The sequence below is a fragment of the Acinonyx jubatus genome, chromosome C2, assembly GCF_027475565.1.
Source record: "Acinonyx jubatus isolate Ajub_Pintada_27869175 chromosome C2, VMU_Ajub_asm_v1.0, whole genome shotgun sequence".
Classification (NCBI taxonomy): domain Eukaryota; kingdom Metazoa; phylum Chordata; class Mammalia; order Carnivora; family Felidae; genus Acinonyx; species Acinonyx jubatus.
Window position 1 is genome coordinate 144231494 of NC_069384.1, and position 21391 is coordinate 144252884.

At 44.0% G+C, this 21391-nt stretch overlaps 1 protein-coding gene across 2 annotated transcripts in view; it reads left to right on the plus strand.

Moving 5' to 3' along the window:
- The window catches only part of TGFBR2 (transforming growth factor beta receptor 2), an 89670-nt gene that overhangs the window by 57207 nt on the left and 11072 nt on the right, over positions 1-21391 (plus strand). For both annotated transcript variants that reach the window (XM_053221554.1, XM_027040856.2), the window contains 2 exons: positions 12358-13157; positions 14852-14993. In XM_053221554.1, coding sequence (XP_053077529.1) covers positions 12358-13157; positions 14852-14993 — 942 coding nt within the window. The remainder of the gene's footprint in view (positions 1-12357; positions 13158-14851; positions 14994-21391) is intronic.

Below are 21391 nucleotides of genomic sequence, written 5' to 3' on the forward strand. Positions count from 1 at the left end.
CTTAAGCAGCTTACGAAGCCCAACGTGGGACTCGATCCCATGACCTTGGGATCATGACCTGAACCAACACCAAGAATCAGATGCTCAGTTGTCTTAGCCACCCAGGTGCCCCTCTTATCTTTTTATATCCTTTAATGGGTTTGGCTTGCTGTTAGAATTATTTGTTTAAATCACAGTACGTGAGTGAGATTGTTCTGTAATTCTCTTTTCTCATACTCTCCTTGTTTGCTTTTCGTTGTTCTATTTTCATGGAATGATCGAACCATGGTACAATCTTTTCTGTTCTCTGCAAGCGTTATGTGATATTGAATGGGTCTGTTCCTCACAAGTTTGGTTCAGCTGGGACTGGTATGAGTTTAGGGCTTTGGGGGGGGGGAACACTGTTGCTCAAATATTTTCGGTTACTTTTTTCCCCTACTTCATATTTTTCCTTTTTTTTTAAATGTTTTATTTATTTTTGAGAGAGAGAGAGGCAGACAGAGAGGGAGACAGAGGATCTGAAACGGGCTCTGTGCTGACACCAGACAGCCCAATGAGGGCTTCGAACTCACCAACCGTGAGATCATGACCTGAGCCAAAGTCAGACGCTTAACTGACAGGGTCACCCAGGCACCCTTCCCCCACCTCTTATTTAAACAAAATTTAAACTTGTAGGAAAGTTGAAAGGATGGCATAATGTACACTTGTATACCCTGTCCCTTCCTCAGTATTTACCCTGTGTTAACATTTTACTACTTCCTCGTTTCTGTGTGCCTGTGTGCGCGTGCGTGCGTATGGGTATATCGTAGTCAATATTCAAGTTTCCCCAAAGCTGTGGTGTTGCTGCTGTTGCTTAAATTCAGGATCCAGGCAAGGACCACACATTGTATGTAGTTGTTTTACCTCATCCACCTGTTTCTTGTTTTTCACGACATTGACTTGGGACAGGCCGACCCGTTTATTTTATTCTGGATTTGTCTGATGGTTCCTGCTTAATGAGATTCTTTTTGCTGATCGAGATATAATTGACACTTGACATTATATTAGTTTCAGGTGTACAACATAATGATTCATTGTATGTATATATTGCAAAGTGATCATGACAGTAAGTCTAGTTAACATTCCTCACGGCGGCACGTGGTTACAAGCATATTTTTCTTGTGATGAGAACTTTAAGATTTACTCTCTTAGCAACTTTCAAATATGCAGTGCAGTATTTGTAAGTAGAGTCGCTAGGGTGTACATTTTATCCTCCAGACATATTTTATAACTGCAACTTTGTACCTCTTGACCACCTTGGCTCATTTATCCTACCTCATACCTCCCACTTCTGGCAACCACCAGTATGTTCTCTGCATCTGTGGGTTTAGTTTTGTTTTGTTTCTTTAATTCCACATGTAACTGAAACGATAAAGTACTAGTTGTTCTCTGTCAGACTTCTTTCACCGAGCACAATGCACTTAGGGGCCATTCATGTTGCCATAAATGGCAAGATGTCCTTCTTTTTATGGCTTGATAGTATCCTACTGAGTGTGTATTTATATATTTATATAGATATATCGTGTTTTCTTTATAAATTCATCCACTGATGGACACTTCGGTTGTTTCCACGTCTTGGAACATTAAATAATGTACATAATGTTGCAATAAACACTGGGGTGCATCTGTCTCTTAGAGATAGTGTTTCATTTCCTTGAGATGGATTAGATTCAAACCAAACATTTCTGTAAGGATTCTACTGGTGTTTTTATTGTAGGAAAGTTTGGGGTGGGGAGGGGGTTGACAGTTCTGGAAAAATCGAATTCTGAGATGTGTATTCAGACATGTTAATACCAAGAAGCTAATTTGATAGCGAAAGGCTACAAAAGAAGAGAGAGAAAAAAATTCAGAAATTAGGAAAATTTTGAATTACTCATTCAGTTTCTTTAATATTTATGAGATTATCCAAGTCTCATAGTTTTTCTTGGGTCGGTTTTGGTAAATTACACATATATTATTTTCAGGACTTATGACCATTGTTGTCTAAGTGTTTAAATTTATTAGCAAAAAGGTCTCATGATCCTTTGAATCTTTGCTGTGCTTGTAATTACACCCCCTCTGTGCCTTTGCCTTATTGCCTTAACAGCTGCACAGAGGCTTGCATACTGTATTAGTCAGTATCCACAACCAATTTAGGGTGTTGTTGATCCCTGCCCCTTGTGTCTTCATTCCTGCTTCACGATTTCAATCGTTATGTTCACTATTCTTTCCTTCGGTTCTCTAACATCATGCTGTTTCTAGGCTCTTCCTAGGGCTCGTGCCCTCTTCTCTGTGTTGAACCCTGTGTTGGCTGAAGGTCCCCAGAGCTGCCAGGAGCATCCCTCTTCGGGAAGCCCACCCCTCCATGTGCACCACTACCTGCCATCAGAGCTCCTCTGCTTTGATCCCAGCTCACTTCCTGTACATTTTCCCAGTTCCCACTTCTGCGAAATGGAAATAAATACTACATAACTAGCTGTGTGGCTGCAGGATTCAACATAATTTGTGGTATAAAACATAGCGTTTGGCATTAAGTAGAAGCTTAGTAAATGAGTGCTGGGCTTGTCACCATTATAGTGAACAGAATGACTTAAGACAGGAAGTTCTCCCTCCCCCCACAGGCCTCTCTCTCTCTAGCAGTTTCCTTCTTTGGATCTGGGCCAGTTGCATGTATATCCTGTTGCTTTAGACGGTATTGGCGTGTGAAAGCTTAGCGGTTAGACTGCTACCACCAGCTTCAAGAATCTCAGGGTTGTCCTGTGGTGTTCATTCGTAAGCCCATGCAGCAAGGAGTGTGTGGAACAATCATCCTTGTCCCTTTGTATTGCTTGGATAAATTAGTTTCTTGGTAAAGTTGTGCCTGAAACTCCCTCATTAAGTGGAGGAATTGCCAAAACTACTTCAAATATTAAAATAGGAGCCCATCTCTCAAATTCATCTATGGTGATTTGGCTTTTCTCAAGACACGTTAACTGACCCACCTGTGGCTTTTTTACTATATTGGTCTTATTTCTTGTCTCTGTTACGGTTTGATTTTTCTTTTGAAACTGAATTATAGAAGTTTACTTTTAAGTTCCTTTTAGTAACCAGTGTTCGATTGGGGCATAACAAAGGACTTGAAAGAGGCTGGGACAACCTGTTTTCATTGGTGTGTGTGTGTGTGTGTGTGTGTGTGTGTGTGTGTGTGTGTGTTACTAGGCAACTTGTTTACTTTTAAATCACTCCAAAGGAATGTATACCATGAAATTTCCCCTTGAGGTTTTCTGCCAGTTTGTATTTTTTTATGGCATACTAACATTTATCTTTGACATTTGTCTTTAAAAAATATTTATCATCAAGGCTCTGACATTTACAAATGGTTCCTTATTTGCAACTAAGTCTGGGCTCTGTATGTGGGGCACATTTGGTTGGAAATTTTCAGAATTATTAAAGAGACCTCTGGGTTCATTTCTAGGGAGACAGTTTGGTGGCATGGAAAGAACAAAGGCTTTAGGGTCACTCAAAGTTGAGAGAAACAGCCCCCCTATTTGCCCTTGAGTGATTCATCATAACTCTCAAGTTCCCTTCCTTCCTCCCTTCCCTCTCTCCCTCCACATTACAAGAATGTTTCTGGCAACATTGGTCATAGCTCAAAAGGACCAATAGTGGTAGAATGGATAAATATATTATGGTATATTTGGACAAGGAATTTAATTTCTTCACCCCTAAGATGGGGTGAATACTTGAAGGGGTGTTCTGAATATCAAATGAGATTACATATCTGAAATTTTTGGCACGTAGTAAGTGCTCAAAAAAAAAAGAATTTTATCTTCCCTTTTCTTTTCCCCTAATAGCATCCAAAATAATTTACTTAGCCCAGGAGCAAGGTGTCGCATCCACAATTATTCTTCTGATTTCTCTCTTTTGAAAAGAGAAAGAATCTTGCAAAATAAAATAAAATAAAATACAAACACAGAAAAGCACATAAAACAAATGTCCTGCTTAGCAAATGGGGCTAACATTCTTATAACCCCTGCCCAGGCCAAAAATGAATAATTTTGCCAGATATCCTACAAGTTCTATGTGTTCTTCAACTCAATCATAGATCCCTCCTTCCCTCCAAAGTAACCGCTATTTTTCTTCTATAATTATCACTTACTTGCGTTTTCTTAAATAGCTTTATCATCCACGTTTGCATCTGGCAAACACTAGCATAGTCCTACCTATTCTTCTTCTTATTATTATTACTATTATTTTGGTAATTTGATATACCTACAGGTTCTTTTTTTTAAATCTGCTCTCCCCAGTTCCTTTTTCCCCTACATCATATCTATTGAAGAACCACGTTGACCTGTACTATTTTACAGTCCGGATTTTGCTGGTGGCATTCATGGTGCAATCCACGGCATTTCTCGATTCGCTGTATTGTTTGAAAATTGGCAGCTGGATCTGGAAGTTTCATCAGACCCCACTTAGATCTCTTTGGCAAGTCTATAGGTACTCCATCAGGGGTGATGATGTCCGACCATCTCTGATTTTGTTACATTGGTTGGCGTGGATGCTTGTTGCCTAGATCCATTTAATTTATAAAGGGTTAAAAAAAGGATAATCTGTTTCTTCCAACTCATTTGCACTTATTCGCTAGAATAATTTAACAAGGAGATGCTTTATTCAACTCTTTGGTTATCCAGTGCTGTGGTCTGATGGAAATGGCAAGATGCATGCTTGATGTTTCTCTTCATGTTCTAGTTTTCAGTATAATGAGTTGACGTTCTGTTGCCCTCAGAAGTTGATAAATTTATTTGTCAATCATTCTTATATCATAAGTTGAAACGTACTTAATTGAGTCCCAAGTGTGTTGCTTTTTAAAAATCTTCATTATCCTGTCTTGGTCAGAGAGTCTCTTCATGATGGCTTCTGGGTCCTTTGGTCATGACCTGAGTAGTCTTTGATCACCTCCTTGTTATGTGGTATAACAAAATATTCCAAACTTATTATTTCCAGTCCCAGACCTAGAATTGGCCATTTTGCCAAGAAGCCAAGATGTCTTCTGTTGGAAGCCTTGATGAGGCATTTCTTTTTTCCTCAAGTGGGAACCAAGAACCATAGCTTTCCTAGGAAACTGAGTCCTTGTGAGGTGAAATGACTTGCCTCGGATTTCATGGGTGATTAATGACAGATACAGGAATATAATCTCAGTCTCCTGATCTCTAATCTAGTGCTCCTTCTTTCACACCACATTCCAGGTACTCAAGCTAACAGTCCCCACATGCCATGCACAAATTACAGGGAGACTGTATGTGAGCAGAGTCAGGTCTGGCTCACTCATGGAATTTGGCCTCTGGAGAAGAGGCAGTCAGCTTTGCAGAAATATTCCTCATCAGGTTGATTCATCAGATACATTCATTCATTCACTCAACAAACGTGACTTGTCTCCTTATCTTTGTGTCTGGCTGTGAGCGTTATGATGGTGAGCAAAAAACGTGTCTCGTTAATAACTATACTCCAGCTTTGGCTGTGCCAGAGAAAATTGGCAGGAAACTTGATACTAGGGACAACTTTTACTTAGTTTTCTAGGTAAGCTAAAAGAATGTTGTAGAACCAACCAAGGCTCAATAACCTCGTCTGTAAAACAGGGCTATTCAGGGAACCTGACTTGGTTGTTGGAGAAATAAAGTGAAATGGTGCTTATAAAGTGAATTGCTCAGTGCCTAGTTCAATAAAGCATATTTTATGATCATTTTCTTTATTATTGTTGGGATTTCAGTGGAGGGCTTCCCACCATTACCCATTGCAGACCTCCCTTCATGCGGGGCAAGGGAGACAGCAGCTCTGATGGAATTCAGAGTTAGGATCTATCACTGGCACCAGCTTCCTCCCTTAGTAACTTCCTGGAGAAACAGCCCAATCTCAGAATCACTGCTCTAGGAAATCCTGGCAGATACTGGCGCTCCAGTGACTTCCCTCTGCCATGGGCTCCTCGCTTTTTTTGTGCATGTGCCACGGACAAAAGTCCGTAGACTTCCTGGAAGTCCGGTGAACCCAGTGGACCCCTTCTCAAAAGGATGTTTTTAAATGCATAAAATATAATATGTAGGATTCCAAGGAAAATTAATGATATTGAAATATAATTATCAAATGTTTTAAAAACTACATTTGTGATACAGTAATATGTGCTTCTGTAATAATGCTTTAACAAGATCTAGCATCAGATCTAAGACACTGAAGTATATTAAGTGATGAGTATAAATGATATACAAAGACATCTTGTGATAAATGCAACATGGCATGAAAATACCTGTGGTTTCTATTGGTAACAAAGTCATAGCTACAGCTACTTGTAGGAAATGTTACTTTAGCCAATAGTTGGAGAAAATAAAAAGATGTGATTTCTGCCCATTTAAATTCGCAGATCTACTGAATTCTATCCATGGAGCCCAGGCTGATAACTTTTCTATTAGAGTGTAGAGACTTATTTTTTATGAATCTTAAAGAAATTCTCTTATATGTACTCCTCCCCTCCCAGAAGTATATGGTTTCCTCCACCACCCAAAAGCAGAGCATTCCAGTGAAACCTTTCGTAAGCCAAAATGACGTAAAGCAAAGAAGCAATTACCATTAATTTATTTGGAAACATTTTTGAGCATTCCCACATTCCCCCAAATAATCACTTTTTAGGCTTTTCTGATACTGTGGGACACATCTTGCTAACAGATGCACAAAATAGATTGAGATAAAGCACAGATGTTCACAGAGTTCGAAGCTATGGCGGCCTGATGCTGAGCTGCTGAGTGTGGTTCCCAGGGAAGGGGCTTGGCAGGGCTGGTCTCGCTGCTGGGGTGGGGGTTGGGGGGGGTGCCTCCTCTACAACAGCTCACTGCAAAACAAACACTGGATGCCGTTTTCTCTTTTTGCCTTCTTTCATAGAAGTCAGAATACTCTCTGGATTTCTTTCAGTTAGCATAAACAGGTACTAGTGTAGATCTTGTGTAAAAAGCCAGTGACTTAACAGGAACGTTTAAGAAGTAGAGAACACCTGTGTCTAACTGGATGGTACGTGACAAGGGAGCGTAATGTGATTGTCAGGTCTTGGGCACTAGTTACCTGACATCCAGGCAACAATTTATTATGTAGAAATTCCAGTGGTTTCGGCAGTTACATCTTGAGCGTCCTATGTTGTCAAAGGCCCTGGGGTAGACTCTGACAAAAGAGATTTTAGGTTCTCCCTCATGTAAGACTTTTCTTCCCAGGCAGGGAAAAGACACATATTCATGGGGACACTACTCAACTGTGGTTCTTAGTTAAAAACCAAAGAGAATCACCTGCACACCTAGAACATGCCTTTTGGGATGTGTTATCTAAGAACTGCCAATATCACTTAATAGCTGTTTCTAAAATCGCCTAGTGCCCATTGAAGGCAACCAGTTTATCAAGCTAAGGGGTTTTATAAATTCATTCTTCATTGGCTTTCACCAATGTGAAGTGTACAGACAACATGGCGGGGCTCCAATCAGACCGTTCGTTTCACATAGTAGCTTTGCTGCTGCCTCAATTTATGATCTTGGGAAATCATTTAATCCATATAACCCTTAGCTTCCCTATCTGTATAATGGGGCTTATAATAATAGTAATATCTACCTCCTAGGGTTTTTCTGTAGATTAAAAAAAATATGATATAAAATTGGGGCGCCTGGGTAGCTCAGTTGGTTGAGCGTCCGACTTCGGCTCAGGTCATGGTCTCATGGTTCGTGGGTTCGAGCCCCGCGTTGGGCTCTGTGCTGACAGCTCAGAGCCTGGAGCCTGCTTCAGATTCTGTGTCTCTCTTTCTCCGCCTCCCCCATTCACGCTCTGTCTCTCAAAAAATAAACATTAAAAAAAAATTATATATAATATATATATTATATATATTATATATGTAATATATTTTATATTATATATTTTTATTATATATACATATATATTATGTACATACATTATATATATATACATATATATATAAATAAAAGTTAGCACATAGCCACGCTCATACTAAGTATTCAATATCTTAGTTCTTGTGTAATTGAGGGTTGGTGAAAAGAAATACCATCTCCTGGTAGTCTCTGAGTAAAGGAAATGCCAGCTTGTGCCTATACCTGAATCTGCTTTTGTAGCAGCCCAAGGGTTAATACCGAGAGGGTGTGGGTGGCTCCTATTTAGATAAAACCACATCCCAGAGCTCCCTTTTAACCCTGTTTGCTATTGTTAGGGTTTTCCACCACCTCTTTGAAGTTTCAAGATTGACAGATGTTATTCAGTAATTCCCGCCCCATCAAATTTTTACATGTAGGTTTTCAAAAAGAAATCACAGGAAATTTGAGGGGAAAGTAAAACTTTTGGTTTCTGACACTGAACTGGGGGGCGGGGGGGGGGCGCGGTTGGGGATTTCTAGAATCTTCTTCACACATAAATTTCAGGGGATTTCTGTTTTTGTGTTTCCCTTAGCCTGGAAAAGAATAGAAATTAGCAAGGAAGATCCTTTTCATCTATGGCCAGGAATTCTAAAAAATCATCAGCAATAGATAAACAGTTCATTTGAATGTTTTGCACACTTTGATGAATTGAAGACACAGCCAAGTAAATATGCAGTATTGATATTTTTATATTTTATAAAAAGTATCTTAGGGGCACCTGGGTGGCTCAGTCAGTTAAGCGCCGACTTCAGCTCAGGTCATGATCTCTCTGTTCATGAGCCCTGCATTGGGCTGTGTGCTGACAGTTCAGAGCCTGGAACCTGCTTCGGATTCTGTGTCTCCCTCTCTCTCTGCTCCTCCCCTGCTCGTGCCCACTTGCTCTCTATCTCTCCCCTACAATAAACATTTAAAAAAATTGTTTTTGTAATATTTTACATTTTCTAAAATATTTTAAAATATTTTAATAAAATATTTAATAAAATAAAATATTTTAAAATATTTTCTAAAATATTCAATAAAATAAAATATTTTAAAATATTTTCTAAAATATTCTAAAAATTTTATATTTATATTTTATATTTTAATATATTTATATATAATCATATATTTTATAATTTATATATTAATTTATATTTATATATTTTATAATTGTATTGCTGCCCCATATGTGAAACAGAATATATTCACCTTAGACCAAAGTGAACTCTCCCCAAATTCTGCCAATGTGTTACAGGTTGTTAAAAAAAAAAAAAACAAAACACCCACACAAGATGGCCTGCAAACTTAGAGCTCTATATAGAGCGAGGTAGGAAGTATTTTAGGCTTTCTGGGCCAGATATCATCTCCGCTGCATGTACTTGTTAGTCTCTTTCTTTTTCTAAGCAACTCTTTCACAAACAAATAAAGCAACAAATGTTTGTAGCCCACAGGGCTGTACAAAAATAAGCCTTGGGCTGTGGTTTGCCAGCCCCTGCTGCAGAACGGAAAACGTGTGAGGGCTGTTGTCCTGTGAAGTCGTCATCCATCCAGCTTCTATAGCGAACACTTGCTGAGTAGTGTAAGTGCCCCTTCCTCAGCCTGGCACTGGGTATAAGGACGATGATCGATACACAGATTTACCCATAAAGAGCTTACTTTCTCTTGGGGGAAACCAGCGATGCAGGGATCAAAGCGATCTATGATCATAAGGCATCGTGTCGTTACAGACAAGTGGGTGCTTGAGGCAGACACATTCGTGGGATACTTCAGATAAGAGAGGCAGAGTTACCAGGACGGAATGTTGTTTTCCGCTCTATTCCTTCATCTGCCCCCCTCCTTAACCTTGCTCTCCAGGCTCATACTTTGTTGAAAGATGGGGACAGTCTGTAATTACTCCACAGGAACTCTCTTCATTTGCAGTTCCAGCCCTCTCTGCCACTGCCTTGTGCCATTGTCACTTACGGTGTCTCACCTGTCCTTTGTCCTATTCATGCCTTCCAGTGTGAGCAAGAGTTTGGGTTTGCAAGAGTCAATTGCCATATTGTTTCCCTTTTCCTATTCTTTTTTTAAAAATGCACTAGGGGCGCCTGCGCAGCTCGCTCGGCTAAGCGTCCAACTTCAGCTCAGGTCATGATCCCACAGTTCATGAGTTCGAGCCCCGCGTCGGACTCTGGACTGATAGCTCAGAGCCTGGAGCCCGCTTCGGATTCTCTGTCTCCCTCTGTCTGCCCCTCCGCTGCTTGCACTCTGTCGCATCGTCTCAAAAATAAATAAATGTTAAAAAAAAATTTTGTTTTAAATGCACCAAGAGACCTGTCCCCAAAAGAGTGACTTTTTTTTTCCCCTCTTGGTTGCTGAAATTCAGATGCGTGGGGGTTGCTCTTCCAGCGTTTTGTGGCATCTCCTTAAGATCTAAAGTTTTCATCTAGAACATACAGGCAGTTGAAGTTGGTGTTCCCACTCAGAACTGACCTCAAGACTCAGCGGTACATCGTGTGAAACCTAGCCACTCCAAACTGGCTTGCTACAAGCTTCCTTTCTCACTGAGCTTTGTTGACTGATGATACCAGACATGATTTAGGTGACGGATTCTCTTTGAAAGGTAATGGTTCTCTCCCTCGTACCTGGACTGTATTCCCATCACTGTAGTCTCATCAAACGCCTATAGTAGGTGAAAACTGCCATTTGAACAACGATATGTACTCTCTCTGACGTGCTCTCCGGTTCCGTGTCACCTACCCAACCTTTTTTCTTTCTGTTTCCTTGTGTGGAGCTATTGGTTTGGGAAAACTACTCTTCCTCAAATCACATATTCTTACTTTTTAACAGAACATTTCTTCTGGTCACCACTCACTTTTTCCCACTGTTCGTTGACCAGTTCAGAGGTAGTCCTTGCCACCGCGGTTCCCTGTTTCTCCAAGGTTTTCTATATTCTGCCAACACATAGACTGTAGCACACATTTAGCCCCATCCCTGCTTGCTGCATTATCTCTATGCACTTGTACACGTGCCCTAATCTTCTCCTGGGTTATAACCTCTTTGAGGGCAATGCCATGCCCACAGTGGCATCCAACAGTGCTGTGTTCAGTGAGTGAATCTAGTCTCTGATCATGAGGACTGCTTCTTCACAGGTACCTGTGAGGGGAAATGAACGACGTATAAAACCAGTAAAATTCTGGCATTCTCGTCCAGTGGAGACAAGCTGACACAAAGGTCTCGCTGAACCATGACTGCCTTTCTCTGTCTTCTGCCACTGTTTCCATCTTTGCTCTTCTTCCCAGAGCCAGGCCAGGCTAGCACATGACCCAGAGTTTGACATACAAGACATTGTATGTGGTCAGATAGCTGGTGCTAAGGACTCCCCTCCATCAATCCCCAGGCATGCTTCAGTGGTCCAAGCTAGAAAAATGGCTGCCTTTCTTTTTACTCTTCTCAGCTTTGTAGTAATATTTCCACTGTTGTGGGGCGCCTGGGTCCAACTCTCGATTTTGGCTCAGGTCGTGATCTCACAGTCCGTGAGTTTGAGCCCCGCATCGGGCTCTGCAATGACAGCAGCAGTCTGCTTGGGGTCTTCTCTCTCCCTCCCTCTCTGCCCTTTCCCTGCTCTCTCTTTCTCTCTCAAAATAAACATTAATTTTTTTTTTTTAAAAGACTATTTCCACTGTTGCTAGTAAGAATTCCTATTCTAGGAAACTGCACGTCACATGCACGTTCAAAAGAGGGATGTTGGGTGGGTATAAGGTACCTGCCTTCCAAAAAGACCCTTTGCATCGATTCCTCTCCCCACCACCTATGTTTAAGGGTGGCCTGGGTGTCGGTCAGAACAGGACAAGCTAGAGCTTAGAAAAGAACAAAGACATTCTTTGTTTAGAAAAGAACAAAGGTCATTCTTTCTATATTACCGAAGCCTCCTGCTCAGCCTTGGGCTTAGTTAACCCCTCAGTAAATGCTTTGTCCATTTAGTGAGCACTTGCCGAGGACCTGACGTGTGCTAGGCACTGTTTACAGTAGTGCCGGAGAAAGACACGGCCCCTGCCGGCATGGAGTTCTCAGTCCGCTGAGGGTGGGGGAAGTAGAGAAAGGCAGATGTGAAGCCAGTAACCAAAGTCATAGCTATTTAATTCAAATTGTGCTAAGTTGTCGCATAGGAAAAATGTAGAGCGTCATGAGAATATATAAAACAAAATGTTTTCCCACATTTTCCTAGATTTCCTTTAGAGAGTGACATCGAAGCTGAAGTTTGAGGGATGAATGGGAGACATTGAATAGGTGGCCAGAGGCGGGGAAGACTGCGCAGGCGCACCCATCCCTGGAACAAAAAGTCACGATATATTAACCACAAAAATAATGCAGGTGTCAAACCCTGTAGACGCCTGAGGCGTGGACCCGCTCCCTGACCGTGTATACCCACTGAACCCAACTTCTTCTCTCCCTTGTTTTGTTTCCACATCAGAATACGCCACCAACAACCCTGACCTGTTGTTAGTCATATTCCAAGTGACAGGCGTCAGCCTCCTGCCCCCCCTGGGGATCGCCATAGCCGTCATCATCATCTTCTACTGCTACCGTGTTCACCGGCAGCAGAAGCTGAGCCCATCCTGGGATACCAGCAAGCCACGAAAGCTCATGGAGTTCAGCGAGCACCTTGCCATCATTCTGGAAGACGACCGCTCTGATATCAGCTCTACCTGCGCCAACAACATCAACCACAACACAGAGCTGCTGCCCATTGAGCTGGACACCCTGGTGGGGAAGGGCCGCTTCGCCGAGGTCTACAAGGCCAAGCTGAAGCAGAACACTTCTGAACAGTTCGAGACCGTGGCCGTCAAGATCTTCCCTTACGAGGAGTACGCCTCCTGGAAGACGGAGAAGGACATTTTCTCAGACGTCAACCTGAAGCACGAGAACATACTGCAGTTCCTGACAGCCGAGGAGCGCAAGACGGAGCTGGGGAAGCAGTACTGGCTGATCACGGCCTTCCACGCCAAGGGCAACCTGCAGGAGTACCTGACGCGGCACGTCATCAGCTGGGAGGACCTGCGCACGCTGGGCAGCTCCCTCGCCCGGGGCATTGCCCACCTGCACAGCGACCACACCCTGTGCGGGAGGCCCAAGATGCCCATCGTGCACAGGGACCTCAAGAGCTCCAATATCCTCGTCAAGAATGATCTGACCTGCTGCCTGTGTGACTTTGGGCTTTCCCTGCGTCTGGACCCGACCCTGTCTGTGGATGACCTGGCCAACAGCGGGCAGGTAAGTTAGACCTGGATCCCCTTACTTGTAGGGGGCCCCGCCCTACCTCTCCATCCATCTCCCGTGTCTTTTGTCTCCAACGGCCCTGTGCTCTGCACACCTGTCAAGGGAATGTAGCCGAGGTCGGGAGTTGGCCCTGGGAATGCCCCGCTGTCTTCTGCCAGGGTGTCGTTACTAATGGACAGCATTTCTCCTCCTGTTTCTGCAGACTTCTCCCAATTCAAGACAGACATTCTTCTCCTTGAGTCGGTCTTCATTTTTCTCCCGTTTGCAGAGTACATTTCATTGCTTCTAACGCCATTAGTGCTTTGCCTCTATTTTTTCCCCTCTCTTACTCTTCTACTGAGCACTTCCTACTCGGTACTGTTGGTGGCCACATTGTTTTCTTTTTACCATTCTAGAAGGCAACCTCCTTGAAGCCCAAATGCACATCCATTTGGTCATATCTAGCACAAAGCCTTGAACGGTGAAAGTGACCAATAGATACTTATTGAGTGAGTTGACAGACTGAGTGAATATACAATTCTACAGTTTTTTTGAAGCATCTCATAGATGAAAATAGAAACCTTTTTGGGTGAGGAGGTATTGGAAAGTCACTAGAAATTACCAAGCCATCCTTCGCGAATGACGGCGCTCCATGTTTTCACACACTGGAAGCTTGATGTGGATTATAGTAGAGTCTGGAAGGCACCGTTGTTTCCTCTAAGAAAGTGGGGGTATGTGCTTCTGAAGCATTCAGTTACTCCTTGGTCTGGCCTCTTGGGTCCATAGCTGCACAGGCATTGTTGAGGTAAACATATGGAATGCAACATGGACAGATTAATATGGCAGGGTAGTGAGTCATGCAATGACCTATTGAAAAGAAGAATTCCCTCTGATACATACAATTAAGAAACATTCCTTGGGATAGTAATATCAATTCACATGACCTGCCCTAGATTCTTGAAAAGGTAAGGACTTCATTGTTATTTAATTAAGCTATAGATACTGCAAAATCAGACATTTAAGTGATTGCTTCCCTAGAAATATCTTTCTCCTTTTTTCCTGTGTCTACCACTGTTTTTGCATTATCAGCCATTGTCCAAAGAAAACTGCATAGCATGCTCATCACAATTCTACAGTGATCTAGATTTGGCCTTCTACTATAGAAATACTTTCACGCAGCTTAGTTTAGTAGAGATTTTATGAAGGTACACTACATTCTTGGCACACTAGAATGTACCACGGAGTAAACAAAAGATATTGAGGCCGTCCTTAAGTGACAGAAACTAATGGCAATTATTCTTACTTTCACCATAAATCTTGGTGTTTCAGGAATGAGAAAATAGTTATTTGCAAAAGCAAAAATAAAGTTCTAACATATCACAGATGTCGTCTCCCCAGTTATCTGTGAGGATGTTATTGTATAATACAATGACATATATCACGAAGTGAGAGAAAGCAGCCCTGGGGTTTGACATTTCCTTATTTTGGCGTGCTTTGTTTATATTTTTAAAAGTGTGTTCAGGGAGAGAAAAACTATTTTTAAAAACAATTTCAGAGGCTGTCCCTTTCTGTACCAGTCTCATTATTTAAAAGAGCAGTGTGCTTTTCAAAGATCATCTGCATGTGTAGAGAACAAACATCAGTTATATTTTTAGAATAAAAATGCAGCTGGATTACACGATGGGCCTCTATGTCTATTTTTGCTTTAGGTGGGAACTGCAAGATACATGGCTCCAGAAGTCCTAGAGTCCAGGATGAATTTGGAGAATGTTGAGTCCTTTAAGCAGACGGATGTCTACTCCATGGCTCTGGTCCTCTGGGAAATGACATCTCGCTGTAATGCGGTGGGAGGTATGTATGGACCACTCTCATACTGTGGGGGTAGACGTGTCTTCAAAATGATGTCACGTTGTTCGCTTCAAGCGTGATTCCAGGGGTACGACAGAGTTAGCCCCACAGTGAGAGCTAGCGGAGATCGGTTAGTACACAGCCGTTCCAGAATGACTGAGAATTGTGCTAAAAAGCCTAGATTTTTCAGCTGAAAACCATGTTTGGAGCAGAAGGCTTTCTATCCCCTTCTTTACCGTATAATTACTTTTCTCTCGACACATCTCTCCACGGATATTTAAATATCTGGCAAGAGATGAACACTAGTAATATTTATAATAATTCCTCCTGTTTGTCAAATAGATCATGTTGTTAGGAAAAATATCGGATTTTTGTTTGTTTTTATATTTGAAGGTTTTTAAACCCATCACCTATTTGCCTGGGTCCCTGTGTGGGGACGGCACTTCCTGTCTGGCCGGCCCCGTTATTTTCTGCTGCTTGCCTGCCTGCCTTCCCCCCGTGTCACATCCAAAACTAACTAACTTGGTTTTTCCTTGCACAGTGAAATTTGTTTAACCAAGTTTCAGCCACTGAGAATAATTTTCTGCTTGAAAGCTTTGACAGTTCCAAAACGAATCCTTCGACCAGTATGAGTTGTATAAGAGATGGTGCTGTTGTCACCGTCAGAATAAATTTACCTAGATTTCGGTATCTTTTCTATCCTTTCAAACCCGTTATTCTATAAACATGAGCTGGAGATTGTGTCTCTGTCTTTCCCTCTGTCAGCGCAGCCAGCTTATTAAGGCCCTATGTGAACTCTCTGCTTTCATTGTTATCAATGACTGAAGCCCTTTCCTGTTGATATTTGCTGAGTGTGGAAGAATTCGGGCTAATGGGGAAGAACTGAGTTCACCAACTTTTACGAGGTCTAAAAATGGATACAGTATAAACAAGTTTTCCCAAGGAAGGAACAGGATCTCATTTGCTCAGCTAGTCTCAGAAAACCTTTCATAACCTTTAGGATAAGAACGGATGGGTTTTGGGGAACCGGAAAGAGGCCATCCCGGTTCTCATTTTGTTTGATCTTAAGCCCACAGTCCTGCGTCTCTCATCTCCGCTCAGGCTGCAGAAACTCAAGTTATTTATCTCTCCTCACTTGGATCCAGCTGAAAGCCCTTCACTTGATTTAGTGTGTGAATTCACGTATTAAGCCCTTTTCTTTACCTTCTTTTGGAAAGCATTGTGGATATTTTTGGTTTTTTTTGGTTTAGAGGTTTTTTTGTTTTTTGTTTTTTTCGAAGGGGGTGGAATGTATCTTAAAAACATTAAAGACAGATTCTTCGCTTCATCTTAATCTCAGAGACTTTTCCTTTTTTTTTAATATTTTTTAAGTTTTCTTATTTTGAGAGAGAGAAAGAGAGAACATGAGGGCTTGAGCACGGGAGGGGCACAGAGAGAGGGAGAGAGAATTTCAAGCGGGATCTGTGATGTCAGCACAGAGCCCGATGCGGGGCTTGAACTCACAAACCATGAGATCATGATGACCTGAGCCAAAGTTGGATGCTCAACTGACTGAGCCACCCAGGTGCTTCTCAGAGACTTTTCTTCTGTATTTCAGGAGTCCCATGGAAAGAACATAGAGTCGGCAGATAGACACATTCCCTCCCAGCTGTTGTAGAGACACAGGTAGAAGGACAGGTCTTGCCCTCAGGAAGCTTGACTGATGAGACAGACTTTTTTTTTTTTTTCTTTAAAACAAATTTACAGATTCATCAATTTCTTGCCTTAGAAATAAAATCAATTATAATTCCCCCCAGTTGATGTTAGGCTTTAATTTTGAAGGTCTGAGAAAGAGGGTGGGATGTAGAAAAAGCTTTCCTTAAGCTTAAACCTTCTTTTCTCTCACTGGAAATGCAATGTGTGTAATTACTATCTTTTATTGACCATCTGATTTCAAAAAAGGAAATGTGGAATCTGAAGCTTAACTTGGTATGGCGAATTAGAGATTGAGATTGTATTTTGCCACATAGGTCAACTAATATTCCATTCCATCCAGTTTTATTCTGAGTAGCAGGCATCTAACTGCATGCGGGAGGATGCTAACCATTAGGGGACAGTCTTGTAGGGAATGTGAAACCCCAGCTGTCCTGCCGTTAAGGGACGCCATTCTGTTCTTACGGTTGAGCCCAGACTCTTCACGTTAAGCCTGGCCCTCGCTCGCCTTTCTAGCCTCATCTCCCCATAGCACTGTCATTCCACACGGCACGTCTTCTATGAATGCCTTTTAGGTGTCAACCCTAGGCTTTGTCCCGTGCTATTGACTGGGACCGAAGTAGACTTCTAAACATGCAAGTGCAGGTCAGTTGTGACCAGTGCCGCACGAAGGTAAGGCAAGGACACGGGGCCCCAAAAGCCCATGTCAGCTGAGGGGAGCGAGACAGTAGGGTCGGGCAGGGAGGGCTCTGGAAGGATGCGTAAGACTTAGGACCGTCCTCTTGAGTTGCTTCTTTATCAGCCTCTCTCTGCGAGGCGGCTCGAGGGGAACAGAGAAAAAGCACTACCACCCCACTGGACCAGTCAAGTCTTTCTTATCAGATGACAGAATGGCAACAGTTGATCACAGCACTCTTCCGAAGCCAACTGGTACAGCCCCCTTCACACGGAGGAGCTCGAGAGGTGGGCTGCAGTCATTGAAGAGGGTGGTCCAAGTGGAAAGGCGTCCTGGTGGAAGCAGCTCTGGTCATGAAGAAAGCCACGAAGAAGTAGTAGCCACCATTCCCTGGGCACCTGCTTCATGGGTCAGCTCGTCCAGCCTACCGAGCACTCTCAGGCACTGGTATTAAATGCTGCATTTTACAGATGGGAAAACTGAGGCTTCGGGAAGTGGGAAAGCCGTGTGGCCACGACAGTGCTGGCCTGACCAGTGGAGGACATCGTAAAGAAAGGACATCATGGATTGGGCAGCCAGTGCTACCTTGTGCATCTGGCCTCTAATTCAGTGTCTTTCTGGAAGTAGCCAGCAGGACTGTCACACTTGAGGAACGTTCGGTGATGGCCTCACTCGTGAAAGTCTCCAGGGATGGACTTTCTCGTCTCCTCTGGGTGCATCTCTATTAACAGATTCCTAAAGCTCTTAATTTCTGAGCATGTTACAGACTCAGTGCCTTAAAGTCTGAGATAACTTCTTTATCCTTATTTCTCTGAAGATCCGTTTATTCGTTCATTCCTTCTCTTAACAAATATTTATTGAGTACCAGTTGTAGGGCAGGCATTATTCAAATGCTAAGGACACAGCAGTGGGGGGCAAAAAAAAAAAAAAAACAACAGAAAAAATGCTGTCTCTGTCCTCCAGAGACAAGGAGTCTGTGAAGAACTAATATTGTCGAAAGAGGGGTAATGAACAAACAGATATGTGATTACAGCACCGGGGTGGGAGTAGGCAGATATGAATTTAGAAAGCAAAATAGAGAGTCAGGGACAGATCATGACAGAGCGCATCATCTCGGACACTCGGATCACCTGAAAGAACACGGAAGTCAGGAAAACAGGTCTTTCAGAGTTGTTTGAAGAAGGAGCTGATCGCAGGAGGTGATTGGTCTGTGACTGTCTTAGAAAGGAGGAAAGTCGTGAAATCGTCCTTCGGCAAGGACAGACCAGGAGACGGGCCCTGCTTTACAAAGAAATCTCTGTCCGGCTTTTGGTTTATTTGGTGTTCATGCAAGCGTTTGCGGTGCGTGGGAGGCAGAGGACGGCGGGGACCCTTTCGGGGCCCCCCTCTGGCGAGCACAGCAGACCCAATATGCACATCACCCCCAGCCAAAACGGACCCACCAGAAAACCGACTTCCAAATAAATCCCTGGCCACTGAGGTCTTTGAATAGAAACTGACACACGGCAGCCCGCGGAGCGGGCGTTTAACAAGGGGAGAGACGTAGCTCTTAAGCATCCTGTCTGCCTGCCACAGGCCTGGAAGACAGAAAGTCACATGAGTCAAAAAGAAAGGCAAAAGAGAAAAACAACAACAACGACGAAGAGGGGTGGGGGAGGAGGGCTGAAGAGAGGATAAGAGGTGCTCGAAGTTTTCCTGGGTTTCAGGGGAGCATCATTTAGAAGCAGATACAAAACTCAGGGGTGCTGCCTCGAGGACCACTGTCAGCCTGCTCTGTGAAGTTGGAACTGCATCAGAACAACAGCTGTGTTCCAGATGCCGACTTGCAGAGGAAGAGCATCGTGTCCCAGAGACTTGCCCTCTGCGTGCGCAAAATCTGGGGGGGCGGGGGGGGGAGAGGCAAGGGTGGTGTTTCTCTTAAGAGCCTCCTGAGAGACATGAAAGGAAGCTGCCAGGGTCTGGGAGGGATGGCTTCCATCAGTGGAAAGACTCTGGGGAAAGCCTGGGAGAGGGGAGCCGGAAAGGAGAGCAAGCCGTACGCGATAAAGAAGTTGCGCAGACAAGATGTTGTTTGAGGCAGCCGGGCAGATCCCGAGGTGTCCTGTCGGGCCCTGGTGCGCCCGGCGTGGGAAGAAGCCTGAGGGTGGGACAGAGACTGGGTCCGAGTGAATAGTTCTGTCGTGCGGACGTCTGCCTGGGGTTGGTTGCCTCAGAGCCTGGAACAAGAATTGAGCCTGAGTGGTTTATTTGGGAAGAGATCCCAGGAAATGCCAGTAAGCGAAGGCAGGACCGAGTCAGGAAAGGGGAGGAAGCCGGGAAATGGCAGGTCATCAAGCAGGCCATCGCTGCGGGCAGCTGGAACAGTCCTGCTGGGGACGCCGGGAGCAGACACACACACGCCCTGGGAGCACGCCATCCGACCCACGGGCAAGCTGGCCGTTTTCCTCCCAAACCCCATCCATCGTGGGTTCAAGGTCGCTCCCAGGACGAGTCGGAAGGACGAACACAACCTGCCCAGCGCGTTCCACCTGTGTTGGGCCAGCGGGCATGGACAGCCGCGTGGCTGGCGGCCTTTTGGGAGTATATGGAGTAACGGTGCGGGGAGCCCACTCCCCCCTTGACTGGCGTGATGACAGTTCCTCGCAGAAGGGAGGCCTGAGCCGTGGCATCGTTTGTTCAGATGCACAGACGGCACCTCCAGAAAATCACGCATTAACGCCGCGGCCAACACTGCCCTGATCTGGTGCTCGCGGCACAGGTTGTGATGGGGTCCTCTTCCCCCACCTCTACTGCCACCAGCCCACCTGTTTCGCCAAAACCCAGAATGGACCAGCGTTTGGGTTTCATGCTGGTCAATACAAGCAGGGAGAAGGCTGCTTGTTGCCATCAGTGAGGGGTTTTCTCGTTGGCTCTTCTGTTTTTTGTGTGTAACTCGTTGAGCAATTACACACCGTAACGGTCCGACAGATTTCCATAAGGTTCCCCTTCTCGGAGCCATGCGGTGCGGAGGGGCCGGCCAAGGCAGGGAGGGACACGTTTGTCACATTTGTGACAGGCATGTTCCCACCTGGGGCTGCCCCAGCTGGGCTTGTTCTGGCCAGGCGGGAGAAAGAACTCACCGAAACACTTAGCAGAGAGGAGAAAGCATGCAGGCTTCCTAAAAAGGCAAAGCCAGTTCATCAGAGGAACAGTAATACAGCCCGCGATTCTGAGGGTTCTTCCCGGAATCCAGCGTGCTCTCTGGCCTCGGTTTTCGCAACTGGAAAATGAACTGTTGGATCACATCTCTCAAGACTCTTCTTCAGCATTCTCTGACTCATTTGAAATGTTGAAAGTATGTTTGATAACTTGCATTCAGTTCCTCTGTCAAGACGCAACTCCCATTCCTTGCAAAACACGTACAACAGTCCTGCTGAGAGCATGGGCTGCAGAGGGTGCTGGCCCCCGGACGGGTTGTTTCAGATTTGCTACATGATGAGGACAGAGTGGGGGTGCGGTGACTCTGATAGCAGTCTGGGGTTGCCCGGGACACCCAAATGGCATTCCTTCTTCCTGTAATTTTCTACAGTGTTTTACCCAAGCTTCAGTCCCCAGTGAATTGGGGGGGGCTGCAAAACATCTATCTAGTCTTTTATCAAAAAGAGATAGATTGAGACGCACTCATCATAAACAGTAAGGGGCAAATTTAAATCACTTTTTTGGGAAGTTTGTTTTTGAGAGAGAGAGCATTTGCGTGAGCAGGGAGGCGCAGAGAGGGAGAGAGAGAATCCCAAGCAGGTTCTGTGCTGTCAGCATGGAGCCAGACTCAGGGCCTGAACTCACCCACCGTGAGGTCATGACCTGAGCCGAGATCGAGAGTCACATGCTTAACCGACGGAGCCACCCAGATGCCCTTAATCACTTTTAATCCCAGCATTGCACCTAAGCCACTTTTGTGAGACTAAGGATGAGGAGTGGGACAAAGATTCGCTTTTGCCTATATCTATCTACTTAGTAATTTTGGGGTTTTAAACACATGCATTTTCTAAAATAA